This window comes from Rhinatrema bivittatum, chromosome 16, assembly GCF_901001135.1.
Source record: "Rhinatrema bivittatum chromosome 16, aRhiBiv1.1, whole genome shotgun sequence".
Taxonomy (NCBI): domain Eukaryota; kingdom Metazoa; phylum Chordata; class Amphibia; order Gymnophiona; family Rhinatrematidae; genus Rhinatrema; species Rhinatrema bivittatum.
The window spans coordinates 398,183-420,569 of NC_042630.1; the positions used below are offsets into that span (position 1 = coordinate 398,183).

A 22,387-nucleotide genomic window follows, 5' to 3' on the forward strand; every position below is an offset into this window, starting at 1 on the left:
AGTGTGTGCTCAGACAGATCAGGCTCCAGAGCAGGTCAGTGTGTGTACAGACAGATCAGACTCCAGATCAGGTCAGCGTGTGCAGAGACAGATCAGACTCCAGATCAGGTCAGAGTGTGTACAGACAGATCAGGCTCCAGGTCAGGTCAGTGTGTGCAAAGACAGATCAGACTCCAGATCAGGTCAGAGTGTGTACAGACAGATCAGGCTCCAGGTCAGGTCAGTGTGTGCAAAGACAGATCAGACTCCAGATCAGGTCAGAGTGTGTACAGACAGATCAGGCTCCAGATCAGGTCAGTGTGTGCAGAGACAGATCAGACTCCAGATCAGGTCAGAGTGTGTACAGACGATCAGGCTCTAGATCAGGTCAGAGTGTGCCTAGACAGATCAGGCTCCAGATCAGGTCAGAGTGTGTACAGACAGATCAGGCTCCAGATCAGGTCAGTGTGTGTACAGACAGATCAGACTCCAGATCAGGTCAGTGTGTGCAGAGACAGATCAGGCTCCAAATCAGGTCAGTGTGTACAGACAGATCAGGCTCCAGATCAGGTCACAGTGTGTACAGACAGATCAGGCTCCAGGTCAGGTCAGTGTGTGCAGAGACAGATCAGACTCCAGATCAGGTCAGTGTGTACAGACGATCAGGCTCCAGATCAGGCCAGTGTGTGCTCAGACAGATCAGGCTCCAGATCAGGGCAGAGTGTGTACAGACAGGTAAGGTCAGAGTGTGCACAGACAGATCAGGCTCCAGATCAGGTCAGTGTGGGCAGAGACAGATCAGGCTCCAGATCAGGTCAGTGTGTGCTCAGACAGATCAGGCTCCAGATCAGGTCAGTGTGTGTACAGACAGATCATACTCCAGATCAGGTCAGTGTGTACAGAGACAGATCAGGCTCCAGATCAGGTCAGAGTGTGTACAGACAGATCATGCTCGAAATCAAGTCAGTGTGTGCTCAGACAGATCAGACTCCAGATCAGGTCAGTGTGTGCAGAGACAGATCAGACTCCAGATCGGGTCAGAGTGTGTACAGACGATCAGGCTCCAGATCAGGTCAGCGTGTGCCCAGACAGATCAGCCTCCAGATCAGGTCAGAGTGTGTACAGACAGATCAGGCTCCAGATCTGGTCAGAGTGTGGTCAGACAGATCAGGCTCCAGATCAGGTCAGTGTGTGCTCAGACAGATCAGGCTGCAGATCAGGTCAGTGTGTGCTCAAGACAGATCAGGCTACAGGTCAGGACAGTGTGTGCTCAGACAGATCAGACTCCAGATCAGGTCAGAGTGTGTACAGACAGATCAGGCTCCAGATCAGGTGAGTGTGTGCAGAGACAGATCAGACTCCAGATCAGGTCAGAGTGTGTACAGACGATCAGGCTCCAGATCATGTCAGAGTGTGTACAGACAGATCAGGCTCCAGATCAGGTCAGAGTCTGCTCAGACCAATCAGGCTCCAGGTCAGTTCAGTGTGTGCTGAGACAGATCAGGCTCCAGATCAGGTCAGTGTGTGCTCAGACCGATCAGGCTCCAGATCAGTTCAGAGTGTGTACAGACAGTAGTAGTGAGTGTAGGATCCCTGAGGCAGAAGTAGTGGGGAGAGCTCAGCCAGGGAGTAGCGAGTGTAGGATGCCTGAGGTGGTAGTAGTGGGGAGAGCTCAGCCCAGGAGTAGCAAATGTAGAACCCCAGAAGCAGTATTACTGGGGAGAGATAAACCGGGGAGTAGTGAGTGGAGGATACCTGAAGCAGTATTACTAGGGAGAGATGAACCCAGGAGTACTGAGTTAAGGTCCCCAGAGGCAGTATTACTGTGGAGAGAGGAACCCGGGAGTAGTGAGGTCCCCAGAGGCAGTATTACTGGGGAGAGAGGAACCCGGGAGTACTGAGGTCCCCAGAGGCAGTATTACTGGGGAGAGATGAGCCTGGGAAGAGTGAGTGTAGGATACCTGAAGCAATATTACTGGGAAGAGATGAGCCCAGGAGTAGCAAGTGTAAAACCCCAGAAGCAGTATTACTGGGATGAGATGAGCCCGGGAGTAGCGTGTAGGATCTCTGAGGCTGTAGTACTGGGGAGAGATGAGCCTGGGAGTAGTGAGTGTAGGATCCCTGAGGCTGTATTACTGGGGAGAGATGAGCCCGGGAGTAGCGAGTGTAGGATCCCTGAGGCTGTAGTACTGGGGATAGAGAAGCCCAGGAGTAGCAAGTGTAGGACCCCTGAGGCAGTATAACTGGGGAGAGATGAGCCCAGGTGTAGCGAGTGTGGGACCCCTGAGGCAGTATTACTGGGGAGAGATAAGCCCAGGTGTAGCGAGTGTGGGACCCCTGAGGCAGTATTACTGGGGAGAGATGAACCCGGGAGTACTGAGTTACGGTCCCCAGAGGCAGTATTACAGGGGAGAGATGAACGCGGGAGTAGTGAGTGGAGATCCCCAGAGGCTATAGTACTGGGGAGAGATGAGCCCGGGAAGAGCGAGTGTAGGATACCTGAAGCAGTATTACTGGAGAGAGATGAGCCCAGGAGTAGCAAGTGTAGAACCCCAGAAGCAGTATTACTGGAGAGAGATGAGCCCAGGAGTAGCGTGTAGGATCTCTGAGGCTGTAGTACTGGGGAGAGATAAGCAAAGGAGTAGCAAATGTAGGATCCCTGAGGCAGTATTACTGGGGAGAGATGAGCCTCGGAGTAGTGAGTGTGGGACCCCTGAGGCAGTATTACTGGGGAGAGATGAGCCCGGGTGTAGTGAGTGTGGGACCCCTGAGGCAGTATTACTGGGGAGAGATAAGCCCGGGGGTGTAGTGAGTGTGGGACCCCTGAGGCAGTATTACTGGGGAGAGATGAGCCCGGGTGTAGTGAGTGTGGGACCCCTGAGGCAGTATTACTGGGGAGAGATAAGCCCAGGTGTAGTGAGTGTAGGACCCCTGAGGCTGTATTACTGGGGAGAGATAAGCCCAGGTGTAGTGAGTGTGGGACCCCTGAGGCAGTATTACTGGGGAGAGATGAGCCCGGGTGTAGTGAGTGTAGGACCCCTGAGGCAGTATTACTGGGGAGAGATGAGCCCGGGTGTAGTGAGTGTGGGACCCCTGAGGCTGTATTACTGGGGAGAGATAAGCCCGGGTGTAGTCAGTGTGGGACCCCTGAGGCAGTATTACTGGGGAGAGATGAGCCCGGGTGTAGTGAGTGTGGGACCCCTGAGGCAGTATTACTGGGGAGAGATAAGCCCAGGTGTAGTGAGTGTAGGACCCCTGAGGCTGTATTACTGGGGAGAGATAAGCCCAGGTGTAGTGAGTGTGGGACCCCTGAGGCAGTATTACTGGGGAGAGATAAGCCCGGGTGTAGTGAGTGTAGGACCCCTGAGGCAGTATTACTGGGGAGAGATAAGCCCGGGTGTAGTGAGTGTGGGACCCCTGAGGCTGTATTACTGGGGAGAGATAAGCCCGGGTGTAGTGAGTGTAGGACCCCTGAGGCAGTATTACTGGGGAGAGATAAACCCGGGTGTAGTGAGTGTAGGACCCCTGAGGCAGTATTACTGGGGAGAGATAAGCCCGGGTGTAGTGAGTGTGGGACCCCTGAGGCAGTATTACTGGGGAGATATAAGCCCAGGTGTAGTGAGTGTAGGACCCCTGAGGCAGTATTACTGGGGAGAGATAAGCCCAGGTGTAGTGAGTGTGGGACCCCTGAGGCAGTATTACTGGGGAGAGATAAGCCCGGGTGTAGTGAGTGTAGGACCCCTGAGGCAGTATTACTGGGGAGAGATAAGCCCGGGTGTAGTGAGTGTGGGACCCCTGAGGCAGTATTACTGGGGAGATATAAGCCCAGGTGTAGTGAGTGTAGGACCCCTGAGGCAGTATTACTGGGGAGAGATAAGCCCGGGTGTAGTGAGTGTGGGACCCCTGAGGCAGTATTACTGGGGAGATATAAGCCCAGGTGTAGTGAGTGTAGGACCCCTGAGGCAGTATTACTGGGGAGAGATGAGCCCGGGTGTAGTGAGTGTAGGACCCCTGAGGCTGTATTACTGGGGAGAGATGAGCCCGGGTGTAGTGAGTGTGGGACCCCTGAGGCAGTATTACTGGGGAGAGATAAGCCCGGGTGTAGTGAGTGTAGGACCCCTGAGGCAGTATTACTGGGGAGAGATAAGCCCGGGTGTAGTGAGTGTAGGACCCCTGAGGCAGTATTACTGGGGAGAGATAAGCCCGGGAGTAGTGAGTGTGGGACCCCTGAGGCAGTATTACTGGGGAGATATAAGCCCAGGTGTAGTGAGTGTAGGACCCCTGAGGCAGTATTACTGGGGAGAGATAAGCCCAGGTGTAGTGAGTGTGGGGACCCCTGAGGCAGTATTACTGGGGAGAGATAAGCCCGGGTGTAGTGAGTGTAGGACCCCTGAGGCAGTATTACTGGGGAGAGATAAGCCCGGGTGTAGTGAGTGTGGGACCCCTGAGGCAGTATTACTGGGGAGATATAAGCCCAGGTGTAGTGAGTGTAGGACCCCTGAGGCAGTATTACTGGGGAGAGATAAGCCCGGGTGTAGTGAGTGTGGGACCCCTGAGGCAGTATTACTGGGGAGAGATAAGCCCGGGTGTAGTGAGTGTGGGACCCCTGAGGCAGTATTACTGGGGAGAGATAAGCCCAGGTGTAGTGAGTGTGGCACCCCTGAGGCAGTATTACTGGGGAGATATAAGCCCGGGTGTAGTGAGTGTGGGACCCCTGAGGCAGTATTACTGGGGAGAGATAAGCCCGGGTGTAGTGAGTGTAGGACCCCTGAGGCAGTATTACTGGGGAGAGATAAGCCCGGGTGTAGTGAGTGTGGGACCCCTGAGGCAGTATTACTGGGGAGAGATAAGCCCAGGTGTAGTGAGTGTGGGACCCCTGAGGCAGTATTACTGGGGAGAGAAAAGCCCGGGTGTAGTGAGTGTGGGACCCCTGAGGCAGTATTACTGGGGAGAGATAAGCCCAGGTGTAGTGAGTGTGGGACCCCTGAGGCAGTATTACTGGGGAGATATAAGCCCAGGTGTAGTGAGTGTGGGACCCCTGAGGCAGTATTACTGGGGAGAGATAAGCCCAGGTGTAGTGAGTGTGGGACCCCTGAGGCTGTATTACTGGGGAGAGATAAGCCCGGGTGTAGTGAGTGTAGGACCCCTGAGGCAGTATTACTGGGGAGAGATAAGCCCAGGTGTAGTGAGTGTGGGACCCCTGAGGCAGTATTACTGGGGAGAGATAAGCCCAGGTGTAGTGAGTGTGGGACCCCTGAGGCAGTATTACTGGGGAGAGATGAGCCCAGGTGTAGTGAGTGTGGGACCCCTGAGGCAGTATTACTGGGGAGAGATAAGCCCGGGTGTAGTGAGTGTAGGACCCCTGAGGCTGTATTACTGGGGAGAGATAAGCCCGGGTGTAGTGAGTGTGGGACCCCTGAGGCAGTATTACTGGGGAGATATAAGCCCAGGTGTAGTGAGTGTGGGACCCCTGAGGCAGTATTACTGGGGAGAGATAAGCCCAGGTGTAGTGAGTGTGGGACCCCTGAGGCTGTATTACTGGGGAGAGATAAGCCCGGGTGTAGTGAGTGTAGGACCCCTGAGGCAGTATTACTGGGGAGAGATGAGCCCGGGTGTAGTGAGTGTGGGACCCCTGAGGCAGTATTACTGGGGAGAGATGAGCCCGGGTGTAGTGAGTGTAGGACCCCTGAGGCAGTATTACTGGGGAGAGATAAGCCTGGGTGTAGTGAGTGTAGGACCCCTGAGGCTGTATTACTGGGGAGAGATAAGCCCGGGTGTAGTGAGTGTAGGACCCCTGAGGCAGTATTACTGGGGAGAGATGAGCCCAGGTGTAGTGAGTGTGGGACCCCTGAGGCAGTATTACTGGGGAGAGATAAGCCCGGGTGTAGTGAGTGTAGGACCCCTGAGGCAGTATTACTGGGGAGAGATGAGCCCAGGTGTAGTGAGTGTGGGACCCCTGAGGCTGTAGTATTGTGTGTGTGTGCGGGGGGGGCTCAGAATGCCCCAAGCTAAACTCTTAGCAATAATCTGGGGAGGCCTGGGTTGTTCTGAAGGACATCCAAAAACAGGTGTGGATTGTCCTCTTGGGGCTTTGGGCATTCCCCAGAGAAGCAGTCAGGTCAGTCATGTGGTTACTGCAGTCAGGGCATCATTAGAATAGGGCACACTGGGCTTGTTCCCCACACCTAATCTATTTTTAAGCCCCAATTTATCCCCTCCAATTCCTCGTTGCTCTGCTCCAGATTAGGGAGAGTCCGCTAGGTCCCTCCTCCCTGTGATCTGAAGAGAAGACCGCTGTCAGCCGGGTCATGCGGCAGAAAAGAGGAGGCTGCTGCTGTCAGCCAGGTCGCATGGCGGAAAGGAAGAGGCCCCTGTCAGCTGGGCCCTGAGGCTGAGGGGTGCTGGTCCACGGGGTGGAAGAGAGGCTGCTGCTGGGAGCTGCGCCACTTAAGAGACTCTCGCACCTCTAGGGCTGCAGGGCCAAAAGATGCTTTTATGCTCACGAGCTGTGCTGCAAGTGGGGTCACACGGCTGAAGAAAGAAGGCTGAGGCTACCTGAGCCCTGTATGTCCCTTGCCGAGAGAGACAGTGAGTATGTATGTGAGTAAACAGAATGTAAGGCGGCATGTGTACGTGTGTGTGAGTGACGTGGACAGACCCAAAGAGCCGGCTGCTGTTATTGGTATGTTCCGGGGAGAGAGAGAGCAAGTGTTTGTGTGTGTGAGAGAGAGCATATATATGTGAGATGGAACATGTATGTAGTTTGAGACAGCATACGTGTAAGCAACTAGCATGTAAGAGAGCATGTGGGTGAACATGTGTAGAAGCATGTGTGCCATGTGAGCAAACAGCATGTAAGATTGCATGTCTGTGTGTGTGAGAGAGAGAGAAGCTGTGCAAGCCTGAGGAGGCCTCTGTATGTTCTGGGGAGAGAGAGTGTGTGTGCAGGACAGAGAATATGTAAGTGCATGTATATGTGTGAGAGAATGTGCGAGAGCATATGTGTGTGTGAGAGAGCATATGAGAGACAATATGTGTGCGAGGATGTGTGAGTAAGCAAGTGTGGGCATGTGTGTGTCCTGGGGAATGTGGGTATGTGAGAGAGAGAGGAGAAAGTTTTACCACTCCCTCCCTGAACTAATCCATGACATCACAGGGTGACTAGAAACCAAACATTCCCAGGTATGGAGAGCAGGGGATTTTTAAAATCCTTATTAGTTTTAATAATTGGGTGTTATTTGATATCTTCTGTTTTAAATATTTTATTTATTTGGTTTATATTCTGCTTTTAATGGTATTTGGGAATAATTTAAAAAAATGAATTATTGGTATTCTTTTCATCAGTTACTTTGAAATATTTGTTCTTTTTATGATTATGGTTTTATTATTATGTTTGATGGTTTATATATCTTGATTTTAATGTTTGATGTTTATTGGGGAATGATTATGTTTCTGTTTTTCCATTGTTGCACTGCATATACATCTGTCTTGTTAAGGTTCCCAGTTCAGTTTTACTCTGCATGTTTCCAGTTATACTTTATTGTTTTTTATTCTGTATTTGTTGAGGGTCTGTCTGTGTTATGCATGTGTGACTAAGGTAAGGTATTTTGCTAGCATGTACTTTCTGTGTAGGGATCTATAACAGCTTAGAATTGTAGATAGGCGGTTAAATAAGAAATATTTTAAATAAACAGTTTGGGTTGTTCTGTTTTCCTAATATCAGGTTGCCTTTTCTAGGTAGGGTTGTTACTGTTTTAGGTGCTGTATTTGTATGGGAGTACTACTATATTGTAATTAAGATTACTTAAAGATTTCTGAGGAATGACATGCTTTACAATAGTCCCAATTCCATATGATTGCAAGTATCTTTTTTTGCAGAATTTTCTGGTTGGTACGCGTTTTAAGTGATATTTTTACCTTAGAATGCTGAATATTATTTTTCATGTAAAATCTATAGTAAATGCACGTTTTAAAATTATTTGTGGGAAGGATGGAACCAGGAGTGTGTGGAAGGCTGTAAGTTTCGCCTGTGACACCTATTACCCTGGCACTGACTCCACACGCGAATGGAGCTGTGCTGCTTTGGGTTAGTGGCTCCCCCCAGTCTCTGCCAGGGCTTAATTGTCTCTTTTTATAATCCCAGGGATTGTTCACTTCTGGACTCCCTCCCCTGGAGTGCTAAGCAGAATGGGGGACCATGAAAGCAGCAGTCACTGGGAATGCACTAGAGTGGTGGGAGGGTTGCAGAGAAGTGGAGGCAAGGTACAGGCACAGGAAGGAAGGGGGTAAGCCAGGAGGAAGTGTCCTTGCAGTGTTGGGGAGGCTTCTGTCTGTCTGAGGTGACTGCACTGAGCTGAGAGAAGCAGCTGCCCATGGAACCAGTGAGTGACTGTGAAAGGGAGGGGGCTGCAGATAGGGGAAGGGCTGGCAGTAAGCAAGAACTGTGCACTATGATGCAGCAGGGCTGGACTGGGGGCACTCGCTCTGTGAGTACAGCAGTAGCATGTCAGAGAGAGAGTGTTTGTGTGTCTGTGTCAGAGAGAGTGAGTGACACACACACCCATACACACTGAGAGAGAGAGAGTGTTTGTGTGTCTGTGTCAGAGAGAGTGAGAGACACACACACACCCATACACACTGAGAGAGAGAGAGTGTTTGTGTGTCTGTGTCAGAGAGAGTGAGAGACACACACCCCCCATACACACTGAGAGAGAGAGAGAGTTTGTGTGTCTGTGTCAGAGAGAGTGAGAGACACACACACCCATACACACTGAGAGAGAGAGAGTGTTTGTGTGTCTGTGTCAGAGAGAGTGAGAGACACACACACCCATACACACTGAGAGAGAGAGAGTGTTTGTGTGTCTGTGTCAGAGAGAGTAAGAGACACACACACCCATACACACTGAGAGAGAGAGAGTGTTTGTGTGTCTGTGTCAGAGAGAGTGAGAGACACACACCCCCCATACACACTGAGAGAGAGAGAGAGTTTGTGTGTCTGTGTCAGAGAGAGTGAGAGACACACACACACCCATACACACTGAGAGAGAGAGAGAGAGAGTGTTTGTGTGTCTGTGTCAGAAAGAGTGAGAGACACACACACATCCATACACACTGAGAGAGAGAGAGTGTTTGTGTGTCTGTGTCAGAGAGAGTAAGAGACACACACACACCCATACACACTGAGAGAGAGAGAGTGTTTGTGTGTCTGTGTCAGAGAGAGTGAGAGACACACACCCCCCCATACACACTGTCTGAGAGTTTGTGTGTCTGTGTCAGAGAGAGTGAGAGACACACACACCCATACACACTGAGAGAGAGAGTGTTTGTGTGTCTGTGTCAGAGAGAGTGAGAGACACACACACCCATACACACTGAGAGAGAGAGAGAGTTTGTGTGTCTGTGTCAGAGAGAGTGAGAGACACACACCCCCCATACACACTGAGAGAGAGAGAGAGTTTGTGTGTCTGTGTCAGAGAGAGTGAGAGACACACACACACCCATACACACTGAGAGAGAGTGTTTGTGTGTCTGTGTCAGAGAGAGTGAGAGACACACACACACCCATACACAGAGAGAGAGAGAGAGAGTGTTTGTGTGTCTGTGTCAGAGAGAGTGAGAGACACACACACCCATACACACTGAGAGAGAGAGAGTGTTTGTGTGTCTGTGTCAGAGAGAGTGAGAGACACACACCCCCCATACACACTGAGAGAGAGAGAGTGTTTGTGTGTCTGTGTCAGAGAGAGTGAGAGACACACACCCCCCATACACACTGAGAGAGAGAGAGTGTTTGTGTGTCTGTGTCAGAGAGAGTGAGAGACACACACACACCCATACACACTGAGAGAGAGAGAGTGTTTGTGTGTCTGTGTCAGAGAGAGTGAGAGACACACACCCCCCCATACACACTGTCTGAGAGTTTGTGTGTCTGTGTCAGAGAGAGTGAGAGACACACACACCCATACACACTGAGAGAGAGAGAGTGTTTGTGTGTCTGTGTCAGAGAGAGTGAGAGACACACACACCCATTCACACTGAGAGAGAGAGAGAGTTTGTGTGTCTGTGTCAGAGAGAGTGAGAGACACACACCCCCCATACACACTGAGAGAGAGAGAGAGTTTGTGTGTCTGTGTCAGAGAGAGTGAGAGACACACACACCCATACACACTGAGAGAGAGTGTTTGTGTGTCTGTGTCAGAGAGTGAGAGACACACACACCCATACACACTGAGAGAGAGAGAGTGTTTGTGTGTCTGTGTCAGAGAGAGTGAGAGACACACACCCCCCATACACACTGTCTGAGAGTTTGTGTGTCTGTGTCAGAGAGAGTGAGACACACACACCCATACACACTGAGAGAGAGAGAGAGTGTTTGTGTGTCTGTGTCAGAGAGAGTGAGAGACACACACACCCATACACACTGTCTGAGAGAGAGAGTGTTTGTGTGTCTGTGTCAGAGAGAGTAAGAGACACCCACACCCATACACACTGTCTGAGAGAGAGAGAGTGTGTGTGTGTCTGTGTCAGAGAGAGTGAGAGACACACACCCCCCCATACACACTGTCTGAGAGTTTGTGTGTCTGTGTCAGAGAGAGTGAGAGACACACACACCCATACACACTGAGAGAGAGAGAGAGTGTTTGTGTGTCTGTGTCAGAGAGAGTGAGAGACACACACACCCATACACACTGTCTGAGAGAGAGTGTTTGTGTGTCTGTGTCAGAGAGAGTAAGAGACACACACACCCATACACACTGTCTGAGAGAGAGAGAGTGTGTGTGTCTGTGTCAGAGAGAGTGAGAGACACACACACCCATACACACTGAGAGAGAGAGAGTGTTTGTGTGTCTGTGTCAGAGAGAGTGAGAGACACACACACACCCATACACACTGAGAGAGAGAGAGAGTGTTTGTGTGTCTGTGTCAGAAAGAGTGAGAGACACACACACATCCATACACACTGAGAGAGAGAGTGTGTGTGTGTCTGTGTCAGAGAGAGTGAGAGACACACACACACCCATACACACTGAGAGAGAGAGTGTGTGCGCGTGGGTGTCATTGTCTCTGACGCAGACACACACACACACAGCCTGAGTGTGTGAGAAAGAGTATGTGCGATAAAGTTTCTGCAGTCTAAAGACTGTTTGGGATTGATTATGTGTGTGTCTGACACTGCTGGCAGTGTCGTTACTTGCAACTGGCTCAAGAGTCAGACTGGGAATCTGGGATAAATCTCTATAAGAGAGAGAAGCAGTTTGCATGGATGCAGCTCTGCTCATCCCTGGTCTATAATGTCATGATTTAGGAAAGATGAAGTTTATTTTGGAGATATTTTGGCTCAATTCTGCCGGGTTCCAGGGCTGATGTTTTGGATCTGTTGACGCACATGCTGCAGGGGAAGAACATTTATTTATTTATTTAGTGTTTATATACCGGCATTCGCGAGAAAGGTTCACATCATGTGGTTTACATTTAACAAGGGGTGTAAAATGAAAATAACATAGAACTGTAACAAGTGAGGAGAAGCTCTGCAGTTACAATAAAACAGGGAGAAGGAGAAAAAGGCGAGAGGAATTTAACAGAAGAGCCATTACTTACGATTGATTACAGTGTTCTAAGAATGTCTGTCTGTGGTTGTTGGAGAATTAGGGATCAGTTGTTGTCTGGAAAGGCTTGCTTGAACAACCAGTAACATGAGACAACACTGAACAACCAAGAACATGACAGTGCTAGATGCCCCATGGGTCAGATTTTCCTGCAATCTGCCCCTGGCCAGAAAACACTCTGCTTAGTAGCTTGAGAACAAGTGGAAAGTATTTTAGTATCTTTCAGGGGTTCCTAACCCAGAGTCTACGGAGTCCGTGAACTGGGCATAAAAAGAATCATTTTGTAATGTTATTTATGTACATTTTTTTGGGGGGAAGGAATCCATAGCTTTCATCAAAGGGGTCCATAAGCCAAAAAAAGATTAAGAAGCAGCGGTGCAGAGCAAAGACTTGTTCACAGTCTAGCTGCAGAAAATGGTAACGGGCACGGAAATGAGAGGCGCTCTGGGCTGAGATGCTGTCTTCCGGTGCAGATTCTGCTCTCGCAGGTGACAGCTGCCATCTGTATGAATGCCATCCACTTTCCAAGTGCCTCCCACCCTGCTGAGACCCAGGCACTGCACACATGTGCAGAACTGAGCCTGGCTCCCAGCTCTGGCTTGTGCATGTGAGGGGAAAGGTAGAACAGCCAGCTCTCATGTCTTATTTGGAGTGAGTGTTCTGGGAAGATGATAAGGAGACATGTATGATGAGACATGTGCTGGGACTGAGGCGTGTGAGATGCCAGCTCAAGGAAAGGTTTTGCACTGAGTCTCGGTGATTATGCATAAATCAGGAGGAATTTAATTCTCAGAGAAATATAATACTTGGTTAGACCCATGCACCTGAAAAGTATAGAACGGCAGCTGTTACATGCAAGTTTCCAGAGAAAGCTGGAAACCCAAGATTCAATAGAACAATACTGGGGGAGTTTAAAAAAAAAAAAAGAAACACATCCCAGAGCTTGTATTAAAATCAATAGGGGGTTAATCGAAATGCTTACTGAGAGATAACTGTGGATACTGAAGGAATCCAAATAGAGAATGTAAAGTAATAAACCGTAGTAATTAAATCTAAAATTGCTCCCTCTCTCGTTGGTTCCTGAACCAATTGCTCCATGAAGCAGTCATTTATTCCATTCAGGAACTTTATGTCTCTAGCAAGTCCTGATGTTACATTTACCCAGTCAATATTGGGGTAATTGAAATCTCCCATTATTATTGCACTGCCAAATTGGTTTGCTTCTCTGATTTCTCTTAGCATTTCATCATCTGTCTGACCATTTTGTCCAGGTGGACGGTAGTATACTCCTATCACTATACTCTTACCCAACACACATGGGATTTCTCCCCATATAGATTCTACTGAGCATTTAGTCTCTTGTATGATCTTTATCCTATTGGACTCTATACCCTCCCGGACATAAAGTGCCACACCCCCACCAAGTTTATCCTCCCTATCATTGCTATATAATTTGTACCCTGATATAGCACTGTCCCATTGGTTATCCTCCTTCCACCAAGTTTCTGTGATGCCAATTATGTCAATCTCATCATTTGCTGCTATACACTCTAACTCTCCCATCTTACTTCTTAGACTTCTGGCATTGGCATACAGACATTTCAAAGTGTGTTTTTTGTTTGTATTAACAACCTGCTTTTCAGTTGTTAGGGATAATTTGGAAATCTTTAGCTCAGGTGAATTTTTACATGTAGGCACATGGACTACGTTTGCTTTTATTGGATCCTCTCTGTTGGGATGCCCTAACTCTCCTGTTTCATTAGTATCCTTCAAGGATACATTTCTCCGAACCATGCACTGCTGAGTGCCCACCTGTACCACAACAGCCGGCTCCTCCCCAGCACTGTCTACAATCCTATCTAGGTCTGCCACCTTCGCACCAGGTAGGCAAGTTACTGGGAGATCCTCAATATCATATTATTGTAGCAATTTTCAGAAGCCTACTTCCACATGTAACGTGTATTTACATGTGTAAAGCCCCCCGTGCACACAAAACATTCTGAGGTTTGCATTGGCTTACAAAACGTTGCACAAAAAGAAAACATCTGCGCATGCAGTCTTTCCAGGTTCAGGGGAACATTCAGTGGCTGGGAATTGTTATCTCTTCCCAAGTCTTTCCAGGTTCAGGGGAACATTCAGTGGCTGGGTATTGTTATCTCTTCCCAAGTCTTTCCAGGTTCAGGGGAACATTCAGTGGCTGGGAATTGTTATCTCTTCCCAAGTCTTTCCAGGTTCAGGGGACATTCAGTGGCTGGGAATTGTTATCTCTTCCCAAGTCTTTCCAGGTTCAGGGGAACATTCAGTGGCTGGGAATTGTTATCTCTTCCCAAGTCTTTCCAGGTTCAGGGGACATTCAGTGGCTGGGAATTGTTATCTCTTCCCAAGTCTTTCCAGGTTCAGGGGAACATTCAGTGGCTGGGAATTGTTATCTCTTCCCAAGTGTTTCCAGGTTCAGGGGAACATTCAGTGGCTGGGAATTGTTATCTCTTCCCAAGTCTTTGCCACTAAAGGGGGTTCTTTGAGGAGCCGCAACCCCCAATGTTCCCCTAAGAAAGGGGCCAGGGATGGCTCCTCCCAGCAGCCTCCTCTTCATCACGAGCTTTATAGATCTCTTGGCAGATCTCGGGCAGAAGGAAAGGGGTTATTAGCCCCCTACATGTGCAGCCAAAAGAGACCATTTTTATTTTTATTTTGTTTTATTGTTATTATTCAATTCAGATTTTCTTTGTTCGGTTTTGTTTTACTGAGCCCTACATCCTGTTAGTCCACTCCAAAAAAAATTATTGCATGCTAAAAACGAAAATTCCCCAAAAGAAATGGAGATCCCTAGTGTGGGGTTCCCAGGGAAACATGTAACGCCCATTAATGTGTGACAGGAAGGAAGCCTTGCTGGGAAGCCGGGGGGTCAGGGAAGGAGACTGTCAGCTCGCTCCCCTTCACCAATAACACATCTGCAACATTCGTCTCTGCTTCAGTGGCAAGGGGGGAAAGGGAACTGAATTCAGACAACAACCAACAAGGGCTCTGGCCTAGTGATACGCAGACAAAAGGGAAGAAGCACAGGGCGGCTTCTACGGCCAAGTCCACCAGCAAAGCTCATCAAGCAGCACTTTCTGAACTATCAAATTGTTCTTTCTGAACTATCAAATTGTTCACATTTGAAGCTCTGTTAATGTTCTATGTAATTGCTTTCATTTACCGAAGCACTGTTTCTGTTCAATGTAAACCGAACTGATTTGTAAACCCTTACAAGAATTTCGGTATATAAAACTGTTAAATAAATAAATAAAAATATCAAGAAGGTTCCTCACCCTGTACAAATGCCATTACCAGTAATGATTTTATGGGTTATCCTAAGGTTTGCAGATAACTGAAACATGGGGGTACCTGCATGGAGCAGCAGTTACTACCATAAGTCTGTAATGTGAGGCTTGGCAGATGACCTCTGTCTTTTTCTCTCTCTCCGTTCTTCTTTAGATTGCACCGGAATAAAGAGTAACAAATACAAAAATATAAGGCAATATCTTTTTATTGGACTAACTTACTAAATTTCTTGACGAGCTTTCAAAAGCAAATAGTCCCTTCCTTGGGTCAGAACTGAAATGAGCAAAAGGTGACATTAGCAGTGAATATAAAGCAGTGAGGCTGCTCTAAGTGAATCAGAAAAGTGATAGGGTGCAGGCGAGGGGGCGTGAAAGACTGACGGGCAGACACTGCCACAGACCCCACTTCACCTCCGGCCTGCCTTTCCTGAACTCCATTCCTGGGTTTTGTTTTCCTCACCTTCCCTGGGAGGCCATTCCCAGTACCTACCACCCTATTGGTAAAGACGTTGTATTCTTATTGTACTAACACCCAAAGAACATAAAATATGCAACTCTCTATCACAATTTGTATAAACTTCCAACCTGAAGATTTAGAAAAATCTTCTCCCTCTCCCCGTAAATGCTGTCAACCCTCTGGCTCTGTCCTACCTCCCATCATGCACCCCAACATTCTGCTGGCTCTGTCCTACCTCACACCATGCACCCCAACATCCTGCTGGCTCTGTCCTACCTCTCACCGTGCACCCCAACATCCTGCTGCCTCTGTCCTACCTCACACCGTGCACCCCAACATCCTGCTGCCTCTGTCCTACCTCCCATCATGCACCCCAACATTCTGCTGGCTCTGTCCTACCTCACACCATGCACCCCAACATCCTGCTGGCTCTGTCCTACCTCTCACCGTGCACCCCAACATCCTGCTGCCTCTGTCCTACCTCACACCGTGCACCCCAACATCCTGCTGGCTCTGTCCTACCTCACACTGTGCACCCCAACATCCTGCTGCCTCTGTCCTACCTCACACCGTGCACCCCAACATCCTGCTGGCTCTGTCCTACCTCTCACCATGCACCCCAACATCCTGCTGGCTCTGTCCTACCTCTCACTATGCACCCCAACATCCTGCTGGCTCTGTTCTACCTCTCACCGTGCACCCCCACATCCCTCTGGCTCTGTCCTACCTCACACCATGCACCCCCACATCCCTCTGGCTCTGTCCTACCTCTCACTGTGCACCCCAACATCCTGCTGGCTCTGTTCTACCTCACACCACACACCCCCACATCCCTCTGGCTCTGTCCTACCTCTCACCGTGCACCCCCACATCCCTCTGGCTCTGTTCTACGTCTCGCCATTCACCCCGACATCCATCTGGCTCTGTCCTACCTCTCACCATGCACCCCAACATCCTGCTGGCTCTGTTCTACCTCTCACTGTGCACCCAGACATCCCTCTGGTTCTGTCCTACCTCTCCCCATGCACCCAGACATCCCTCTGGCTGTGTTCTACCTCTCACCATGCACCCCGACATCCTGATGCCTCTGTTCTACCTCTCACTGTGCACCCCAACATCCCTCTGGCTCTGTCCTACCTCTCACCATGCACCCCAACATCCTGCTGGCTCTACCTCTCACCATGCACCCCCACATCCCTCTGGCTCTGTCCTACCTCTCCCCATGCACCCCGACATCCATCTGGCTCTGTTCTACCTCTCCCCATGCACCCCGACATCCCTCTGTCCTACCTCTCACCATGCACCCCAACATCCCTCTGGCTCTGTCCTACCTCTCCCCATGCACCCCGACATCCCTCTGGCTCTGTTCTACCTCTCACCATGCACCCCCACATCCCTCTGGCTCTGTCCTACTTCGCCCCATGCACCCGGACATCCTTCTGGCTCTGTTCTACCTCTCCCCATGCACCCCGACATCCCTCTGGCTCTGTTCTACCTCTCACCATGCACCCCGACATCCTGCTGGCTCTGTTCTACCTCTCACCATGCACCCCCATGTCCCGCTGGCTCTGTCCTACCTCACACCTTGCACCCCGACATCCTGCTGGCTTTGTTCTACCTCTCACTGTGCACCCCGACATCCCTCTGCTTCTGTTCTATCTCTCGCCGTGCACCCCAACATCCCTCTGGCTCTGTCCTACCTCTCCCCATGCACCCCACCATCCCTCTGGCTCTGTCCTACCTCTCGCCATGCACCCCAACATCCTGCTGGCTCTGTCTACCTCTCACCATGCACCCCCACATCCCTCTGGCTCTGTCCTACCTCTCCCCATGCACCCCAACATCCCTCTGGCTCTGTTCTACCTCTCCCCATGCACCCCGACATCCCTCTGTCCTACCTCTCACTATGCACCCCAACATCCCTCTGGCTCTGTCCTACCTCTCCCCATGCACCCCGCCATCCCTCTGGCTCTGTTCTACCTCTCACCATGCACCCCGACATCCTGCTGGCTCTGTTCTACCTCTCACCATGCACCCCCACATCCCTCTGGCTCTGTCCTACTTCGCCCCATGCACCCCGACATCCCTCTGGCTCTGTTCTACCTCTCACCATGCACCCCCACATCCCTCTGGCTCTGTTCTACCTCTCACCATGCACCCCCACATCCCTCTGGCTCTGTCCTACTTCGCCCCATGCACCCGGACATCCTTCTGGCTCTGTTCTACCTCTCCCCATGCACCCCGACATCCCTCTGGCTCTGTTCTACCTCTCACCATGCACCCCGACATCCTGCTGGCTCTGTTCTACCTCTCACCATGCACCCCCATGTCCCGCTGGCTCTGTCCTACCTCACACCTTGCACCCCGACATCCTGCTGGCTTTGTTCTACCTCTCACTGTGCACCCCGACATCCCTCTGCTTCTGTTCTATCTCTCGCCGTGCACCCCAACATCCCTCTGGCTCTGTCCTACCTCTCCCCATGCACCCCACCATCCCTCTGGCTCTGTCCTACCTCTCGCCATGCACCCCAACATCCTGCTGGCTCTGTCTACCTCTCACCATGCACCCCCACATCCCTCTGGCTCTGTCCTACCTCTCCCCATGCACCCCAACATCCCTCTGGCTCTGTTCTACCTCTCCCCATGCACCCCGACATCCCTCTGTCCTACCTCTCACTATGCACCCCAACATCCCTCTGGCTCTGTCCTACCTCTCCCCATGCACCCCGCCATCCCTCTGGCTCTGTTCTACCTCTCACCATGCACCCCGACATCCTGCTGGCTATGTTCTACCTCTCACCATGCACCCCCACATCCCTCTGGCTCTGTCCTACTTCGCCCCATGCACCCCGACATCCCTCTGGCTCTGTTCTACCTCTCACCATGCACCCCCACATCCCTCTGGCTCTGTTCTACCTCTCACCATGCACCCCCACATCCCTCTGGCTCTGTCCTACCTCTCGCCATGCACCCCAACATCCTGCTGGCTCTGTTCTACCTCTCACCGTGCACCCCGACATCCCTCTGCCTCTGTCCTACCTCTCACCATGCACCCCGACATCCCTCTGTCCTACCTTTCACCATGCACCCCCACGTCCCTCTGGCTCTGTTCTACCTCTCACCATGCACCCCAACATCCTGCTGGCTCTGTTCTACCTCTCACTGTGCACCCCCACATCTCTCTGACTCTGTCCTACCTCTCACCATGCACCCAGACATCCTGCTGGCTCTGTTCTACCTCTCACCGTGCACCCCCACATCCCTCTGGCTCTGTTCTACGTCTCGCCATTCACCCCGACATCCCTCTGGCTCTGTCCTACCTCTCACCATGCACCCCAACATCCTGCTGGCTCTGTCCTACCTCTCACCATGCACCCCGATGTCCCTCTGGCTCTATTCTACCTCTCACCATGCACCCTGACATCCTGCTGGCTCTGTTCTACCTCTCACCATGCACCCCCATGTCCCTCTGGCTCTGTTCTACCTCTCACCGTGCACCCCCACATTCCTCTGGCTCTGTTCTACCTCTCACCGTGCACCCCGACATCCCTCTGGCTTTGTTCTACCTCTCCCCATGCACCCTAACATCCCTCTGGCTCTGGTGCTTTCTCTCCCCATGCACCCCGACATCCCTCTGGCTCTATCCTCCCTCTCCCCATGCACCCAGACTTCCCTCTGGCTCTGGTGTGCTTTGTCACTTTCTATCAGTCTGATATTAAGTTCCAGTTGGGTAGTCCCCTGCCCTTGTCTCTCTTCTTGTATATCCCAGCATTATTTCCTAAAGTTTTTCTGCTTGTGGTTTCTTTCAGGGCTGGTAGCAGCAGAGACCTTGGCTTCATCAGAGGACCTGTATGTTTTCCTGAATTTATGTTTCTCTGCCGAGCAAGGAATGGCAGGAAACATAACCAGCAAAACAGGTAAAGGGAGAGAGCTGCCCCTGGCAGAAAGCCAGATGTGCATTTCATGACCTCACTGTTGCATGGTATCTGGGTGTGATGGCCTCACTGACTGTCATCATGGTTTTGTGACATCGTTTTTCTTGCTGACAATGAAATAATCTGCCCATGTGTTTATTGGTTTTCACAGCTCTGTGTCCAGCGGAGTGAGTCATAGGTGGTCCTGGCCGACTCAGGTATGACGTGCTCAAAGGATTCCCAGAACCTGTCCATGTGTGAGGATTACAGCTCCAGTCACACCCTGCACTTAGTGGGTTACAGCGTGCTCTTTCCCTTGGGGCTGGCTCTGAATGCCTTGGCACTCTGGATTTTCCTGCGTTACCTGCACCTTCGCTCTGTGGTCAGCATCTATATGTTCAATCTGGCACTGAGTGATCTGCTCTTCACACTTTCCCTTCCCCTACGCCTCTACTACTACTCCCACCATCACTGGCCCTTCGGGTCCCTGCTCTGCCAGGCCTCCGGATCTCTCTTCCAGATCAATATGTACGGCAGCTGCATCTTCCTCATGTGCATTAATTTAGATCGCTATGTGGCCATCGTACACCCACTGCGCTGGCGCCACCTCCGACGCCCCAAGCTGGCACGCCTGGTCTGTCTAGGCATATGGGCACTCATTTTGATGGGCTCTGTGCCCGCTGCCTTAATCCACAAGTCCAGTGGCTGCCAGTACCAGGGTCAAAACATCTCCCGTTGCTTCGAGGCCTTCTGCGCCTGGGAACACAGCCTTTTCCCACTGATCATCCTGGCTGAAGTCCTGGGTTTCCTAGTGCCACTGTTGTCCGTGGCTTACTGCTCTGCCCGTGTCTTCTGGGAGTTGTGCCGCAACATCGGCTGGTATAGTGACAGCACCGTACAGGTGGGTGGCCGGCGGCAGAAGACAATTCGGCTCCTTGTGGTAAACCTTGTCATCTATACTATCTGCTTTGTCCCTTACAATCTGACACTGGCTGCCTATGGGCTACTGAAGGCACACGTGGTTGAGGCCAGTGCAGAGACTGTGGCCATGGTGCGCAAGGTGTTGGTGGTGACTGTACTACTGGCCAGCATGAACTGTGCCCTGGATCCTCTTGTGTATTATTTTAGCACTGAGGGTTTCCGAAATACATTTAAGGGACTCCGGCGGGGTCCAGTCTGGGATTCTGAGGCCAAGACAGTAAAACCTGGAATAGGAAAAGGCGAGACAAAGGGCTCTGAGACAGGGAAGGTCCTCTGTAGGGACCAGAACTTGCTAGAGGTCAACAAGGCCCTCTTGAATCACCGAATACAGGACTCTTCTGTATAATGGGAGTCTGCATGGTGGGAGGAGGGGCATACGAGGAGTCCATCTCACGGAAGTTTCTATATGACCTAGATCAGTGAGAGACAGAGTAATACAGCCCAGAACAGAAAGAGACTTAAACTGGAGTTACTGGGCCTGCATGGAGAGAGAGAGTCTGTGATGATGCCAAGTGTCTGACTTTCCTGGCTGAAAACAGGCTTAAACCAGCCAGATACAGACCTGCTCTTAGGATAACATTGAAGATCAGTGTAAGGCAAGTAATCCCACCTACAGGAGCATCTAGAAATGTTACCAGCTAAATCCAGTCACCTCGACACATCTAGCACCTCATTCCTTAGTTAAGTGGTCCGGTCCATCCAACTATCGGCCCCACTGGCCGTCTCCTCAGCGCCTCCCTGGAAGGTTCTTCCAGGCCTCCACTTCCCTTCCTTGAACAAATAAAGCCTCCAATACGCTCCAGTATACTCTCAAGTTTTAATCTGGAACTTCATTCTGCTGTAAAAGCTTTGCTTCTCGTACATCATGAATAGGTACTTAAATAACTCTCCCCTCCTCTAGGATATATATATTTAGGATATTAAATCTCATCTCATAAGCTTTGATGCAGAACCCACACCATTTTGGGTAGTCCTCCTCTGGGCCGACTCCACTATGTCTATATCCTTCCAGACGTTTGGCCTCCAGAACTGGACACAATCTCCAGACAAGCTCTCTCCAGCCACCTGGACAATGGCATAATTGCTTCCTTGATTCAACAAGTTAGGCATCTCCTTATGCACTCCAGCATCCCTCTGGCTCTCATCAATGCCTATTACTCTGTTTATGTACCCTAAGGTTGTCAGCTATGATCACCCCAAGGTCTCTAGCCTGTTTCCCCTATGCCGACCCACAGCGCTTTATTGATCCCTGGATTACTGTACTCCAAAGCATGATACTGTACTGTTTTACAATAAAACTTATCTGCCAAGCAGTTAATCACTGTTTTAGCATTCTCAAATCAATTCTCATAGTAACATATTAACAGAAAAAGACCAAACCACCTATAAGAACATAAGAACATGCCATGCTGGGTCAGACCAAGGGTCCATCAAGCCCAGCATCCTGTTTCCAACAGTGGCCAATCCAGGCCACAAGAACCTGGCAATTACCCAAACACTAAGAAGATCCCATGCTACTGATGCAATTAATAGCAGTGGCTATTCCCTAACGGGCTGATACAGTAAATGTCGTGGGAGAGCAGGCGAGCGCTCGCTCTCCCGGCGCATGCACAGGCCACTCTCCTGTGCGCGCAATTTAGTATTCAAACGAGGGCCCACGGTAAAAAGAGGCGCTAGGGACACTAGCGCGTCCCTAGCGCCTCTTTTTTGACAGGAGCGGCGGCTGTCAGCGAGTTTGACAGCCAATGCTCAATTTTGCCGACGTCGGTTCTCAAACCCGCTGACAGCAACAGGTTCGGAAACCAGACACCGGCAAAATTGAGCGTCCGGTTTTCAACCTGCGAGCCACGGGCTGATTTTATTTTATTTTTTTTTAATTTTTAATTAATTTTTACTTTTTGGACCTCCGACCTCCCCTTAATATCTTGGACCTCCGACCTCCCCTTAATATCGCCATGATATTAAGTCGGAGGGTGCACAGAAAAGCAGTTTTTACTGCTTTTCTGTGCACTTCCCCGGTGCCGGCAGAAATTAACGCCTACTTTTGGGTAGGCGCTAATTTCTGAAAGTAAAATGTGCGGCTTGGCTGCACATTTTACTCACTGAATCACGCGGGAATAATTAATA

At 50.5% G+C, this 22,387-nt stretch overlaps 1 protein-coding gene across 1 annotated transcript in view; it reads left to right on the plus strand.

The window, feature by feature from the left end:
- Window positions 1-21,690, plus strand: part of LPAR5 (lysophosphatidic acid receptor 5) — a 30,012-nt gene extending 8,322 nt beyond the window's left edge. The window contains exons 2-3 of the mRNA XM_029581781.1: window positions 19,175-19,282; window positions 19,452-21,690. Of these exons, the coding sequence (XP_029437641.1) occupies window positions 19,500-20,606 (1,107 nt within the window). The 5' untranslated portion in view covers window positions 19,175-19,282; window positions 19,452-19,499 and the 3' untranslated portion in view covers window positions 20,607-21,690. The remainder of the gene's footprint in view (window positions 1-19,174; window positions 19,283-19,451) is intronic.
- Window positions 21,691-22,387: the final 697 nt, after the last annotated feature.